Source organism: Nicotiana attenuata, chromosome 11 (genome assembly GCF_001879085.1).
Source record: "Nicotiana attenuata strain UT chromosome 11, NIATTr2, whole genome shotgun sequence".
NCBI lineage: Eukaryota > Viridiplantae > Streptophyta > Magnoliopsida > Solanales > Solanaceae > Nicotiana > Nicotiana attenuata.
In genome coordinates, this window is record NC_031999.1 from 25,500,400 (window position 1) to 25,516,468 (window position 16,069).

The 16,069-nt window shown below is 41.1% G+C and overlaps 1 protein-coding gene across 1 annotated transcript; it reads right to left on the reverse strand.

Annotated features, from left to right (window-relative positions):
- LOC109234770 lies at positions 13,118-13,711 on the reverse strand. The gene has a single exon (XM_019400829.1). The coding sequence runs from the start codon at positions 13,709-13,711 to the stop codon at positions 13,118-13,120; it is 594 nt and encodes a 197-aa protein (XP_019256374.1).

Genomic DNA, 16,069 nt, shown 5'->3' on the forward strand with positions numbered 1-16,069 from the left:
GGAAGTTCATACTAAAATTTGATAGCATTTGGACCTGATTTGAGGTGATTGAGATCGAAATTTTCAGTTGAAAATCGAAGAAGAACATAGCTACAGTATACCGCTACGGCATACAATATGCTGTAGGAGTATATAGCTATACTGCAACCGTACACTATTATAGTTTACAAAACAGTATACCGCTACAGTATACTAATATACTATGGGAGTATATAGTTATACTGCAACAATATACTATTATAGTATACAATATATTATTATGGTATACTGTAATAATATGCAAGATATTGTAACAATATGCTGTAATAGTATAAAATATACTATAATAGTATACTTATTACCCGTAAATTCACTTGCCTTTTTCCTTTTAATTTGTTTTAAGCTTTTACCCAGCGTGAGGGAAAAATTGAAAATGCAAAAACAAAATAAGAATTATAGTATGCTATATGATGTAACGATATACCCAAACTATTTATCCTTTAATGCCCAGACCCAAACTATTTACTACTCCTACCCATACTCCCCAACTGATATTATTTTAGTTTAATAATTGAATTAATTTTTTTTAACTCATTGCGTACAATTTTATACCCTGTTGGTATAGCTATATACTATACTAGTATCATATGTTAGTTAATATTTTTTTGGTTGTATTAGCTATATTTAATTAATACGCAATTTAATTTTTCTTTAGTAATAATATTTAAAAAAAGAATAATAAAAAATAGTGAAAACAGTAAATGAAATTAGATTATGAAGAGAAAAAAAAAAGAAGTTAAATGAAACTAGAAAAGGAAAAAAGAAAAAAATAAGAAGAAAACGAGAAAAAAGAAAAGGAGAAAAGAAAAAAAAGAAAAAAGAAAAGAAAATAAGCGTAGAAATAAAAAAGAATTGGAGAATAAAGAAAAAATTCCCCACAAAACCTATTATGGGTAGGAAATGTAATTAGTTTATGGGTAGGAAAACAAATGGGTAGACAAGGGTAAATAGTTTTGTTTTTGTGGGTAACTCTGTCAAAACCCCATATTTAAAGGTATACTAGGGTCCCTATTTAATTACTAAGTCATATTTGTTATTAGTCTTCTAACCGGTGATATTAAGGGTAAGGGTTCTTGTACTTGTAAGGGGAAGGTGTTAGGCACCCCTTAGAATCTACTTGAGGTAGCTCAATAAGATTTAGACTAAGTTTGGGATCAATTATTAATAAAATGCTTTGATTAGCGATAAGGAGTGCTGCTTATTGTATACCTAAGCATGCTATTGATAAAGGAATGTGAGGCCCTAGAGGGATACGAGTTTATGAAGAAGCTCATGAGACATATTAAAAGAGTTTCAAAATTAGTATATAAGTGATATAAGTTTACAAGAGAGATTGAGCTATGAAAATACTTTAAGTTGGGGGATGGCTATTTATATAATGCTAAAGGGATGTTTGTAAGAAAGGGAGCCTAAAATTACCTTAGATTCGGAGGGTTTTCAAAGAAAAGGTTATTTGCCGGAAATTCCTTAAGGTCGACAGTTTAGGAAATTCTGATTCTTTTCTTTTGAAAATGAAGTGGAGATCTGATTTTCTCTTTTGAAAAAGAGCTGTTGTTTTTCTAAGTTCTAAAATTTTCAAAATCTTTGAAGGAAAGAAAGGTGAGTGAAAAACATAATAATTTGCGAGCAGATTATAATTAGTGAGTTAAGGATCTACTTCTAACTAATTTCCCTTTTAAATCTTATATTGTTTAAGGCTTGCCTAAGTTTACATGATACTAAAGCATAAAAGAAAAGCATGTGATCTAATATATGAGTGTTATATACATGAGATATAAAACAACAGCAAAGATATAATAAATACAACTAACATTAATTTAAAATAACAAACACAGTAAACTATGCTGACGAGATAGTAAGTAATGATAAAGAGTTGAGGGAAAGAGGACTGGACTCTGTGATTGGGCCTCAAGAAGGTAAGCGTAGAAGTGAAGAGACGCGGATACAAGCTGACTTTGGACTCCTCGACGAAATGCAATAAGGCTAGAACTGGGCCTGGGTTCATCAGGAACTCAGAGGCCCAAACGAATGTACATGTTAAAAGAATAAGAAAGTCATTAGATACACATTCAATATATTTAGCATGTTCTAACAACAGATCATACTTTTAATGTCCATGACAATACACAAACAGATAACTGAAGCATGAATAAGATTAATATGGTAGAAAAAATTATATATTAATGTGATTGTTTTACTTGGCAAATAATTCACATTGAAAACCTTTCATTGTCATTAAACACTAAACCCTTAAAGAACTGGATGAGTCAACGAATTAAGAGCTAAGGAGGAAGCCCCACTTAAGGTCGATGCTCCCTTTGGATCTCCTGACACTTCAAAGTTCCCAAGGGACTCAAGGCCCATGGCAATGCTTGTGTCAGGGAGGACAGCCCGACCTAAAGTTGAACTCCGCTCCCAAATACCTTTAATCATTAACGACATGTTTTCCTTAGGGGTTTAAGTGCCAATGAGGCCCTTCCAATGAAAATTAAATACTAAAGTATTACCTATCACAAAATATATACTTTCCTCTTAATGAAATAACACAAATTAATGTAATAACACAAGAGAATGCAAATTACTTTGATGCTAAATAAGAAACACATATATAGTACACCTAAAGGGGGAGGGAGGACTTCAGAACACATATGGATAAGAAACAAGAGTCTCATATCATACTGTTACAGGAGTAAGTCATAAGGGAACAACATTTTCAGAAAAGAAAGTGAGCATGCAGCAACTCATATAGACAACAACACCAGAGATGCACATACCCCTACCTTAGCAGACTGACTATAAACTACTTAGTTTGTTATTAACACATGCAAGGATTAATAATACTACTTAACATCTAAAATATCAACAAAACATATTCAGATAAACAGTCATGGCCAACCATTTTTATCAAGGGCATCAGGAATAAGGTTAAACCCTCAACATGACAGTCAGTTCACAGATTTAAACATAGAATCCCTAAAATCTCAACAGGGTCATGCTTCTGATAGTATTAGCAGGTCATCATGTTCTGATAATATCGACAAATGGACTTCATAAGATTTGAGAATCAAGTTCAACTTCAGGTTAACAATAAAAAGAAGAACTGAGCATAACTTAAGACATAACATGGTGTTACAGTGTTAAGGAAGGAGGCTAGCAACATTCAGTCAACTACACATAGGCAGGGTGAGTAAGACAGTGACCTCATAAATTATTTCACGTTAGCTTAGTGATATAAACTTGTTTAACTTTCAGATGTATGCCAATTAAGATTACCAAATAATGAACTCGATCATAAAACAAATAAGATACAGGGAATAATATGCAGAAGTGAAGATCACAACTGTATCATTAGTGAAGGAAAAATATGAACATGATTGGTTTGACAATGATGACAATCAAACAATGTAAAGACTATAGCGGTAACTCAGAAACAGTTTAACAAACACAGGCAGACAAGAAAGTATTTAGACATTTTAAGTTCAAATTTAAGGTTAAGAAGTAGGGGAATATAAGTCATCTTAGTTCAGGTCTCATTTCAGTCACAACTATCAGCTAGTAAACAGAGCTTCCAAAATTCACAAAATTATAGAAGTGCAATAAAACAGAGATGAGTTTACTGTAAGTCACTGAGAGATATGAAGTTTATATTGAACATAAACATATAAGAATTTAGGCATGTGACTGTAGGAAAACTCAGAAAAAAAATCAACAATTATTAATGACTTAATCGATTATCATTTTAAAGGATCATAACAGAATAAGCTGACCATAAAAGGTCGTCAAACTAACAAAGCGTAAATATCAAACATGTCAAACACATACAGAATAATTATAATCTACATAGCTTAACTCAACATATCTATATCATTCAGGGAGATGAACAAAAGAGAAGGGAGAGAAAGATGTTGACCTTCTTAAGGGCAGCAGACCAAACGAATTCTTTTATTTCTCTAGATCCTAGAACCTTCAAGCTTGAACCAGCAAAGAACTCGGCAAAAAGAGAGGGAAACAGTAAGATATAAGGCCAGAAAACCTAATTTTCTTAGTGTTTTCTTTTTGTATGTTTGGTGTGTGTTTTTTCTGCGTATGTTTGTTTGTGTTCCTGTTGTAAGGTGAGAGCATTAAAGAACCCTTTTTATAGTGCCATTTTTAAACTAGGATAGTGGAGAGTGATGATGAGTTGATGATGTGAGGAAATCAAAAAAAAAATCAAAAGACAGAGGGTGAATTCAGTGTCAATTTTTACCAGAGTACAAAAGATATGGGAGGCTGAACGTTGAAGCACAGAAAGCCATCGGTCAGAACCCTAATACCCAGAGGTCATTGCATTTGACCTCTGGGTGTCGCATATTGACGATGAAGCCAGCTAACATCTCATGCCTGCTTTGATTTGCCTTGCCCGGATGATAAAGAATGGTGATGCCATAATCCTTCAGTAACTCGAGCCATCTACCCTGCCTCAAATGGAGATCCCTCTGCTTGAACAAATGCTGTAAGCTGCGATGATCAGTATAAACCTCACGTGACACCCATACAGATAATGCCTCCATATGATAAGAGCATGAACAATCGGAGCTAACTCTAGGTCGTGCACAGGGTAATTCTTCTCATGAATCTTCAGCTGACGTGAAGCATATGCAATAACTCGCCCTTCCTGTATCAATGCACAACCCAAGCCAACGCGTGAAGTGTCACAATATACCGTATACATCCCCGAACCGTAAGGCAACACTAGAGCCGGCGTTGTATTCAAGGCTGTTTTGAGCTTCTGAAAGCTCTCCTCACAATCATCGGACCAACGGAAATGAGCACCCTTCTGGGTCAATCTAGTCAAAGGTGCTGCAATAGATGAAAAGCCCTGCACAAATCGGCGATAATAACCTGCTAACCCCAGGAAACTCCTGATCTCAGTCATTGAAGTGGGACATGGCCAACTCTGAGCTACCTCAATCTTATTGGGATCCACCTTAATACCCTCTCCTGATATAACATGCCCCAAGAATGATACTGACTCTAGCAAAAACTCACACTTGGAGAACTTAGCATATAGCTTCTGCTCTCGCAATGTCTGAAGCACTACTCTCAAATGGTGCTCGTTCTCCCCCAGGCTACGTGAGTAGATCAAGATGTCATCAATGAAGATAATAACAAAGGAATCAATATAAGGGTTGAACACCCTGTACATCAAATCCATAAACATCGCTGGGGAATTAGTCAAGCCGAAGGACATTACCAGAAACTCATAATGGCCACATCTAGTACAAAAAGCAGTCTTCGGGACATCTGAGTCCCGAATCTTCAGCTGATGATACCTTGATCTCAAGTCAATCTTAGAGAACACCCGAGCACCCTGCAACTGGTCAAACGAATCATCAATGCGCGGCAACGGGTACTTGTTCTTGATGGTAACCTTGTTCAACTGGCGGTAATCAATGCACATCCGCATAGTCCCATCCTTCTTCTTCACAAACAATACTGGTGCACCCCAAGGTGACACACTCGGTTTCACACACCACTTCGCTAATAACTCCTCAAGCTGCTCCTTCAATCCTTCAACTCTTTCGGAGCTATACGGTACGGTGGGATAGATATAGGCTGGGTACCTGGAGCCAAATTAATACAGAAATTAATATCACGATCCAGTGGCATGCCTAGAAGATCAAAAGGAAACACATCAGCGAACTTTTGGACTACTAGAACTGAATCAATAATCGCAGACTCTGCGATGGTGTCCCAAACATAAGCTAGATAAGCCAAGCAACCCTTTTCGAACATATGTCAAGCCTTCAGAAAAGAAATAACCCGACTAGATGTACTAATTGAGGAACTCTTCCACTCCAACCTCGGCAACTCTGGCAGCACTAAAGTAACAGTCTTGGCATGGCAATGTAGGATGGTGTGATATGGGGATAACTAGTCCATGCCCAAGATGACCTCAAAGTCGGTCATATCAAGTAACAAGAGATCTGCTCTAGTCTCGAAACCATAGAATGTGACCCCACATGACCGATAGATCCGATCCACAACCACAGAATCGCCCATAGGAGCGGACACATAAACAGGAGTACCCAAAGACTCATGAGGAATATCCAAGAAATGAGCAAACAGAGATGATACATATGAATAGGTAGACCCTGGATCAAATAGTACTGAAGCATCCCTACCGCAGACAGAAATAATACTTGTGATAACGACATCTGAGGCCAATGCATCTGGTCTGCCGGAAAAGCATAGAATCTGGATGGAGCGCCGGCTGGCTGGCCTCCACCTGACTGAACAGTAGTTGGCTGATCTCCCCCTGCCTGGCCTCCACCTCTAGGACGACCCCTACCAGTCTGCCTTCCGCCTCTGGGCGGCCGAGCAGCCGGTGCTATAATCATGGGCTGTTGACCCTACTACACTACCTTGCCCCAAAGTCTGGGGCAGTATCTCCTCATATGATCGAGATCTCCGCACTCGAAATAGCCCCTCGGTGCGGTGACCTGTTGGCCTGATATTTGACCCTGATGGCCTGTAGACCCACTAGAAGAAGCCTGAATAGCCGGTGGGTGGTATGAGCTCTCCGATATAGCACTAAAATAGGATCTGGAAGAATCTTGGGGACCTGAGTACCCACTGGAAGAACCCTGGATGGCTGGTGGACGGTAAGAACTCTCTGGTATAGCGCTGAAATAGGGGAGCGCTAGAGCACCTCGAGGAGATGGTGGTGCTGAATATGGGGGCTTGCTAGGTTGACCCCTCCCAAACTGACCTCTACCCCTAGCCGGGGCTCCTCTAAACTCTCCGGAGAAATAGTCCCTCTTGTCCTGCTGCATCTGCTCTCTACCCCTCTGACACTATCCCTCAATCCTCTGAGCAATCTCCACTACCAGCTGATAAGAAGTCCCCATCTCAACCTCTCGGGCCATGTTGGCCGTAATACCGGAGTGCAACCCCGCAACAAATCTCTGCACCCTCTCTGCGTCACTAGGAAGTATCATGAGTACATGGCGAGACAACTCAGAAAACCTCGCCTCAATGTCTGTCACTGACATCTGACCCTGCTCAAACTGATACCGCAACTCCTCCCTCTCGAAGGGTGGAATATACCTATCCAGGAAAAGCTGTGTGAACTGGCCCCAGGTGATGGGAGGGGAACCCGCTGGTCTGCCAAGAACATAAGATTGCCACCATCTACGGGCCCAACCCTCCAGTTAGAAAGTAGTGAAGTCGACCCCATGAGACTCCAATATCCTCATGTTGTGTAGTCTGTCACTGCACCTATTAATGAAATCTTGGGCATCCTCATGACGCTCACCTCCAAAGATAGGAGGGTGTAGCCTAGTCCATCTGTCCAATAACTTCTGTGGATCGACGTCCATATCTGGTCTTGGCTCAGGTGCCACTGCTGTAACTGGATAGGCCCCATCCCTGGGTAGTGTGCTCGGAGTCTGATACACTGTGGTTGCATGCCTAGGAGCCTGAGCAGTAGGGGTCTGTACTCCCCCTACCACCTGAGATATGGCTGGGTCTGCTGGAAATAAACCAGACTAGGTCATAGAATCCATGAACCGCAGCATACGGCCTATGACCTCCTGAAAGCCCGGTGCTGTCATGAAATCCGCCATGGTAGGCTCTGTTGTGGGCACCTTTCCCTGCTCCTCAATAATGGGATCCCCCGCTGGTTCCGCCGGGGATGCAACTGGGGCAGCTCTGGGATGCCCTCGTCCCCTACCTCAGGCCGGTACCCTCCCCCGGCCTTTGCCTTGGCCTCTAGCAACGGGGGGAGCAGCTCCTCCCGGGTCTGGAACGTTAGTCGTGTGCGTCCTCACCATTGTGAGAGAATAGAAGAAGGAAATTTAGTATACCATCAACTGCACGATAAAGGATGATAAACAGTAGTTTCCTAACGCCCTATAGCCTCTCGAAGAGAAGTACATACGTCTCCGTACCGATCCGCAAGACTCTATTAGGTTTGCCCGTAACTTGTGAGACCTACGTGAACCCAGTGCTCTGATACCATGTTGTCACGACCCAATTCCATATCAGGTCGTGATGGCATCCAGCGTCCGCCGCTAGACAAGCCAACTGTGAGACAACCTAGTGATTTCCATTTTTATTTAAGAATTTCCAACCACAAATTTTACTTAAATTTAAGCATTTAGTAATTAATGAAATTTCAAGGCAACCAATGCAAGAACCACTAGAGGAAATCATGAATATAATTTTTACAATCCAAAAATAATAGTCTACTAATGTGTGTGCCAGGATCTGGTGTCACAAGTACGAGGCAACTAGTAGAGTGTACAAAAGATATAACTATCCTACTGCCTGAAATAGAATAGACAGTAATAACAAAAGGAGAGACTGCGACATGTTGTTGAACGGCTCAAAAGGGGGCAGCTCACCGTGAAATCTCGATCAAGTATCAGGAGTGCGCGCCGGACAGGTAGCTCGATGCACCTGCCTCAGATCCTTTACAATTAAGTACAGAAATGTAGTATGAGTACATAAACAATATGTACCCAGTAAGTATCCAGTATAACCTCGAAGAAGTAGTGACGAGGGGTCGACTTGACACTCACTAGGGCCAATAATAATATATTTTAAGTGTTACGCTAAGCATGAATAACATGAATAATAATGACAGTTTAAGAACAGGGAGAAGTAAGATATTCTTTCATAAACAACATGTCAATTCAGTCATATCATGTACCAACATACGTTTCAAAGCATTTAAGCAGTATAAATAACGGGAAGCTCCAAATAAATAACATGCACAGATTATGCCGAGGTCGTACGGCCCGGTCTAATATAATATTAAATTGTGCACTGCCAGAGGGTCGAATGGCGCAAATCATAGATGCATCTATTTACTACCGAGGCGCTCGGCCCGATCCACAATTAACAATTTATTTTCAAGAAAGCACACATTGCCCATTTATAGTCAAGTAATTCATACAAATTCTTAAGTAAGTGAGTATAGCCGCCTATATTTGTTTTACCAATTTCCAGCATGACTTAAGTGATTATAGTATCAAGTAAGGACGCAAGCATTGCAAGTATAGCATGATACGGTCCTAAACTACCCGGACAATTAGCATAATAGTAGCTATGTACGGACTCTCGTCATATGTACGTACGTAGCCCCCACAGATAGGTACATACATTTATTTAATTCACCTAAGGGTTTAATTCCCTCTTACAAGGTTAGAAAAGAGACTTACCTTGCCCCAAAGCTTACTTCTAAACTCAAGAATGCGCTCAAACCCTCAAATTGGAGCCAAACGATCCAAAACTATTCAAATGGGGTAAGAACTAGTCAATATATGCAAGAGTTCATATTCTAACTATTAAAGTAATTTCCCAACCCTAAATGCAAGGTTCCTAAAATTCATCCTCGGGCCCACATGCCCGGATCCGGAAATTTTTGAAGAAAGTTGTTACCCATAACCTTAGGATCAAGAAAATATGACATCTACTACATTCCATAACAAATTTCGTGGTTAAATCTCATTTTTATCAAAACCCTAGGTTTTACTCTAAACCCGTAAGTTTCACTAATTTACATGTTGTAATCTACCCATGAACTATGCATTAAACTCACATTAAGTAGAAATTACTTACCTCACAAAGCTAGGTTGAAATCTCCTCTTTAGAAGCTCCAAAATCGCCCAAGAATGGAGTGAAATGAGTCAAAAATGATAAAATCATGTATTAAATAAAGGCCACTGCCTTCAGCGATTTCCGCACCTGTGGTGCGTTGACCTCATCTGCGGACGATTGTCCGCTTCTACGGAAATGGGCCGGGCCAGCTAGGGCCGCACCTACGGATGGGTGACCGCTCCTGCGGTTCCGCTTATGCGGAAGAGGAGCCGCATCTGCGGAACCTGGGCTCCTCCCCTTGGGCAGCATCTGCGGGCTCACACCTGCGGCTGGCCAACCGCAGGTGCGGTTATGACAGCAACTGGAGCTTCAGCTCCTTCTCAAATTTTCAACTTAGCTTGAGCCTCGTCTGATTGACGCTCGGGGTCCCAAGGGCCCCGCCCGAACATACCGACAAGTTTGGAATCATAAAACGGACTCGCTCGAACCCTCAAAACGCCCGAAACAACATTAGAACTAAGAATCACACCCTAAAACCAATTGAATCAAACTTCTGAACTTCAAGTTCTTCAATCTAATTCCAACGTGCCGAAACGTACTTATACTACTTGGAATGATACCGAATTTCGCGTGCAAGTCTTAAATGACATTATGGAACTATTCCTGGTCTTGAAATTCCGTTCGGACCTTGATATCACAAAAACCCGCCCCAAACCAAATTTAAAGAACTTCAAAATCCTTAAAGAATCAACTTTCACTATTAGGCGCCAAAACGCTCCCGGATCATCCAAAACCTGATCCAGACATACGCCCAAGTCCGAAATCATCATACGAACCTATTGGAACCTTCAAATCCCACCTTTTGAGGTCGTTTACTCAAAATATTGACTGAAGTCAAACTTGCCCTTTTTAGCCAACCTTAAGGAACCAAGTGTTCCGATTTCAACCCAAACTTTTCCAAATCCCGAACCAACCATCCCCGCAAGTCATAAATCAGTAAAAGCAAGTATGGGAAGTCTTATTTAGGGTAACAGGGTTCTAGAAAGCAAAACGACCAGTCGGATTATTACAACATTGGTGACGAGGTTTGCGATTGTCCATTCTGTCATCCGTGATTGATGGAGCAGTGTTGCAGATTGCTTTTTGTTGGCGAAGTTTGTAGTTTTCTATATACAAGGCTCCAATTGGGGAAGCTGACACTCGATTCTTCCAAAGCGCTCCGATTGATTTGAGTTGACGGTTTGCTATATACAAGACTTTGATTGGGGAAGCCGACGTGCAATTTGTACAGGGTGCTCTGGTTGGTTAAGTCGATGGTTTACTATTTACAGGACTTCGATGAGCAAAGACGTCATGAAATTTGTACATGGTGCTCTGATTGATTGAGCAGATGGTTTGCTATTTACAAATTTTCTGTGTCAGTTGTCTATTCCTAAGCGCCTGCAAAGAATTCAAGAGTTAGCCTTAGCTGTTCTCAAAAATTTAAAGTAGAAGGAGGAGAGATAATCTTAGGCAAGTAGTGGATTCGTCATTTGCCCCAGTGCAGTCCCAGCGATTCTTTACTCCCTATTGACCCTGCACTGAAAGGAAACTTCTTAGTAGGGAAGAAGTTGGTTTGTGTCGACCGTGATATTGATTTACCCCAGCCTTTGACATGATTGCGCCATGGAGTTGGATAGATGGAACAGATTATTTCATATATAATTTTAGAAAATATTTCGAAAATACTTGTTTCCTTGAAGGCAAACGTCGTCGTTCCGGATTATGACATGCTATGAAGGGTTCTCCACACGCGAATGTATCTCTTCGAGAATTGTCCCGTTGATGTCGATCATCCGTGATGTCTCTAACAACGCGGCTACATGTTGTTACGACTACGTCCTAATTATTGCTAACATTATAAAGGTTTCCTAAGGTTATGACCGAACCCTTTCAGGTTGCCTACGTATCCAAAACGAAATCAGGTCTAATTATAGTTCATGGGATAATGATGCAATATGATGAAACGACCGAGCCTGACTCAGGCAGCCTACGTATCCAACTGGAATTAGGTTGGAACATAGTTCAATTACAATAGATACAAAATAATGAGATAAATGATGGCCGAGTCTGACTCAGACAACCTACGTATCCGAGTGGAATTAGGCTAGAACGTAGTCCAGTTACAAAAGACGACTGAATCCGATGAGGATTGCCTACATATTCCTTTCTGAAGAAATCAAGTCGGCATAATTCCTGAATATTTGGTTTTCTATTAAAAAAATAAAGGGAGACAAAAACTGATCCCTACGTGGGTTGCCTACGTATCCCTCCGTGGGAAGTCAGGTTGAACGTAGTTCTGTTACATCTAAAACCCTAACTCTATCTGTCTTCAGATGTAGTATCTCTTGATTGCGTCCGAGTTGGTTGGCTTCGTGTTGACTCTTCCATCCATTTCTGCTAAGATTAGAGCTCCACCAGACAGTACTCTGTGGACCACGTAAGGACCTCGCCAATTTGGTGCAAACTTCCCTTTAGCCTCTTCTTGATGTAGAAAGATTTTCTTTAGAACCAAATGCCTTGGTGCGAATTGGCGAGGCTTCACTCTTTTGCTAAATGCATTAGCCATCCTATTATGGTATAGTTGTCCATGACACACGACATCCATTCTTTTCTCGTTAATGAGCATGAGTTGTTCTTGCCTGACCCATATCCATTCTGCGTCGTCCTAATTTTCATCTTAAATGACTCTTAAGGATGGTATTTTGACTTTTGTGGGTATCACTACTTCGATGTTGTATACCAACATGTATGGCGTTGTCCCAGTAGATGTTCTCATGGTAGTTCAATAACCTAATAAAGAGAAAGGTAGCTTCTCGTGCCATTGTCTGTGACTGTCCACTATCTTTCGTAAAATCCTCTTCATATTCTTCTTGGCTGCCTCGACTGCTCCATTCATTTGTGGTCTGTAAGCTGTGGAATTGTTGTGGACGATTCTGAACTTCTCGCAGATTTCTCTCATGAGGTCCCATAGAGGTTATCGGCATTGTCAGTGATGATGGACTCTAGTATCCCAAATCTGCAAACAATGTTGTTCCGGACAAAATCCGCCACTACCTTCTTTATGACGGCCTTGTAAGTAGATGCCTCGACCCAGTTGGTAAAATAGTCAATGGTTACCAAAATGAAATGATGTCCGTTTGATGCTACATGCTTTATGGGTCTTATCACGTCCATTCCCCAGGTGGCGAAAGGCCAGGGTGAATCCATTACATTTAACTCGTCTGGTGGAACCCGGATGAAATCACCATGAATCTGGCACTGGTGACACTTCTGCACATAGCGGATGCGCTTTCCATAGTCATCCAAAAGTATCCAGCTCTTAGAATCTTCTTGGCTAACATGAACCTATTCATATGGGGTCCGCACACCCCTACATGTATTTCTTCCAATAGTCTAGTTGCTTCGACAGCGTCTACACATCTCAACAAACCTAAGTCTAGGGTCCTCTTGTTCAAGACTTCCCCATTAAGGAAAAAATGGTTTGCCAACGTCCTGAGGGCTCGATTTTGACATTAGTAGCATGTTCTGGGTACTCCTGGGTCACGAGGAACTTCTTGATATCGTGATACCAAGGTTTACCATTCGGCTCTTTATTCACATGGAAGCTATAGACATGTTGATCCTTGATTTCTACCTCGATGGGGTCGATGTAGTTCTTGTATGGATGCTGAATCATGGATGATAAGGTCGCAAGGGCGTCGGCAAACTCGTTCTGAATTTTAGGGATGTGTTTGACCTCAATCTTTGTGAATTTCTTGCACAACTCCTTCACATAGTACAAGTACGATAGTATTTTGACATTCTTAGTTGACCATTCTCCTTGGACATGGTGGATCAGCAAATCGGAATATCCTATGACCAAAAGTTCTCTGATGTTCATGTCGATTGCCATTCTTATTCCAAGGATGCATGCCTCGTACTCAGCCATATTATTGGTACAAGGAAATCTTATCTTTGCCGATGATGGATAGTGTTGTCCAGATTCTGAAATCAGGACTTCCCTAATCCCGACTCCTTTGAAGTTTGTCGCTCCATCGAAAAACATCCTCTACCCAATGTATAATTCTACAATATCTTCCCCGCCAAATAGTACTTCTTCATCGGGGAAATACGTGGTAAGTGGCTCATAATCCCCATCCACTTGATTCTCGGCGAGGTGGTCGGCTAAAGCTTCTCCTTTAATAGTCTTCTGAGTTATAAACACAATGTCAAATTTGCAGAGGAGAATTTTCCATTTAGCTAGCTTCCCGGTAGGCATCAGCTTCTGAAAAATATACTAGAGCGGGTTGATCCAAGATATTAGATACGTGGTGTATGCTGACATGTAATGCCTTAGCTTTTGAGCAATCCAAGTCAGAGCACAACAAGTGCATTCTATCAAAGTGTACTTGGACTTGCATGGTGTGAACTTCTTACTTAAGTAGTAGATGACGTGCTACTTTCTCCCAGTTTCATCGTGTTGCCCCAACACACAGCCGAAGGCATTGTCCAAGAATGTACAAATAGAGCAACAATGGTTTCCCTTGTTCAGGGAGGAACTAGCACTGGCGCATTTTAAAGATACTCTTTGATTCTTTCAAAGGCTTCCTAGCACTCCTCCGTCCATTTCATGACAACATCCCTGTTTAGCTGCTTAAAAATGGGTTCACAGATTACTATGGACTGGGCTATGAAACGGATGATGTAATTAAATCTTCCCGAAAAAGTCATGATATCTTTCTTGCTTTTTGGTGGTGGTAATTCCTAGATGGCCTTGATTTTTAATGGATCCAGTTCTATCCTGCTCACAATAAAACCCAATAGTTTTCCAGTGGGGACTCCGAACGCGCACTTTGCCGGGTTCAACTTCAAATTGTACCTTCGCAGGCGTTCGAAAAATTTCCTCAAGTCATCCAAGTGCTCTGAACTCTTTCGATACTTTATGATGACATTATCCACATACACTTCAATCTCCTTATGAATCATGTCATGAAAGAGGGTTGTCATGGCCCTCATGTAGGTGGCGCCTGCTTTCTTGAGATCGAACGACATAACCCTGTAATAGTAGATTCCCCAAAGTGTGGTGAAAGTTGTCTTCTCTACGTCTTCCTCGTGCATTAAGATTTAGTGGTATCCAACGAAACAATCCACAAACGACTACAGTTCATGCTTCGCATAGTTATTGATGAGAATGTGGATATTTGGCAAGGGGAAATTGTCCTCTGGACTAGCTTTGTTAAGATCCCGGTAATCCACACATATTATGATCTTTCTATCCTTTTTGGCCACTAGGACAATGTTTTCCAGCCAACTTGGATAGTTGGTGACCCTTACTACATTTGCTTTTATCTGTTTGGTCACTTCTTCCTTTATCCTTAGGCTTAAATCATGTTTGAACTTTCTGGGTTTCTGCTTGACCGACAGTCTGGTAGGTTTAGTGGGTAGTCGATGCGAGACAATATCGGTGCTTAATCCTAGCATGTCATCATAGTACCATGCGAACACGTCGACGTATTGTTGGAGGAGCTCAATCATTTTTTCCTTCTGCTCGGCTTCTAGGTGAAAGCTGGGTCTGGTTTCTTTCACGTCTTCATCGCTTCCAAGATTGACTACTTCTGTTTCTTCGAGGTTTGGCTTCTTCTGACTCTCCACTTGTTCGATCTCCTGCGGGAGATTGTCTGGCATCATACTCTCGTCATATTCCTCGTCATCCGGATTGTTGCACTTAGCGGTTTCGTTACATGCCATATTCGCGGAACGTGGTTTTTTATCGATTTGATTACTGAAAAGAGAAGCTAGGTATAAATAAAGCAGTAAAATAATGTTGTGATATTTAGGAAAAGATTCTTTTTTTATTTCATCAAAAAGGAACGTTTTGAGTGTTCACAAGAGGCAAATGACAAAAAAGGTACAAACACGGTGCAAGCCTCAATTGAGTGTGCCCTTTCAAAATAAACTTTTATAGTTCCATACTACCAAGACTACCGATAAACCAAAGATGGACTGGCTGTCCAATTTTATAGCTCTTCCCTTGATTCGGCATCCCTGATAGTCAAGTCAGTTCCTTCATAACATTCTTCAATCATATTCACGAACAACTTTCCCATCCCGTCGATGATATCATCTTCAAGTGTTGAACTCTATCCCGAACTTGCAACATACTCTGGCACAAGAACCTTTTTCCCGGAGTTAAAAGTGCAAATTTTCCCTTCCGAAGGCTGATATCGTATGCCAGCCTTTCCTTTTTGCCCATTGTGTTCAATTGGCTCTGTGATTCCATCTGACTTGGCTCCCAACCCTGTTCCTGGCCTATATCCATATTTCATCATCTCCCTCATGGCCATCTTGGATTCGTACGGTGATTGCATTCCCAGATTCTGTTTAGTTTTCTCCTCCTCAGTAGTCTGCACGATTTCTACGGCGT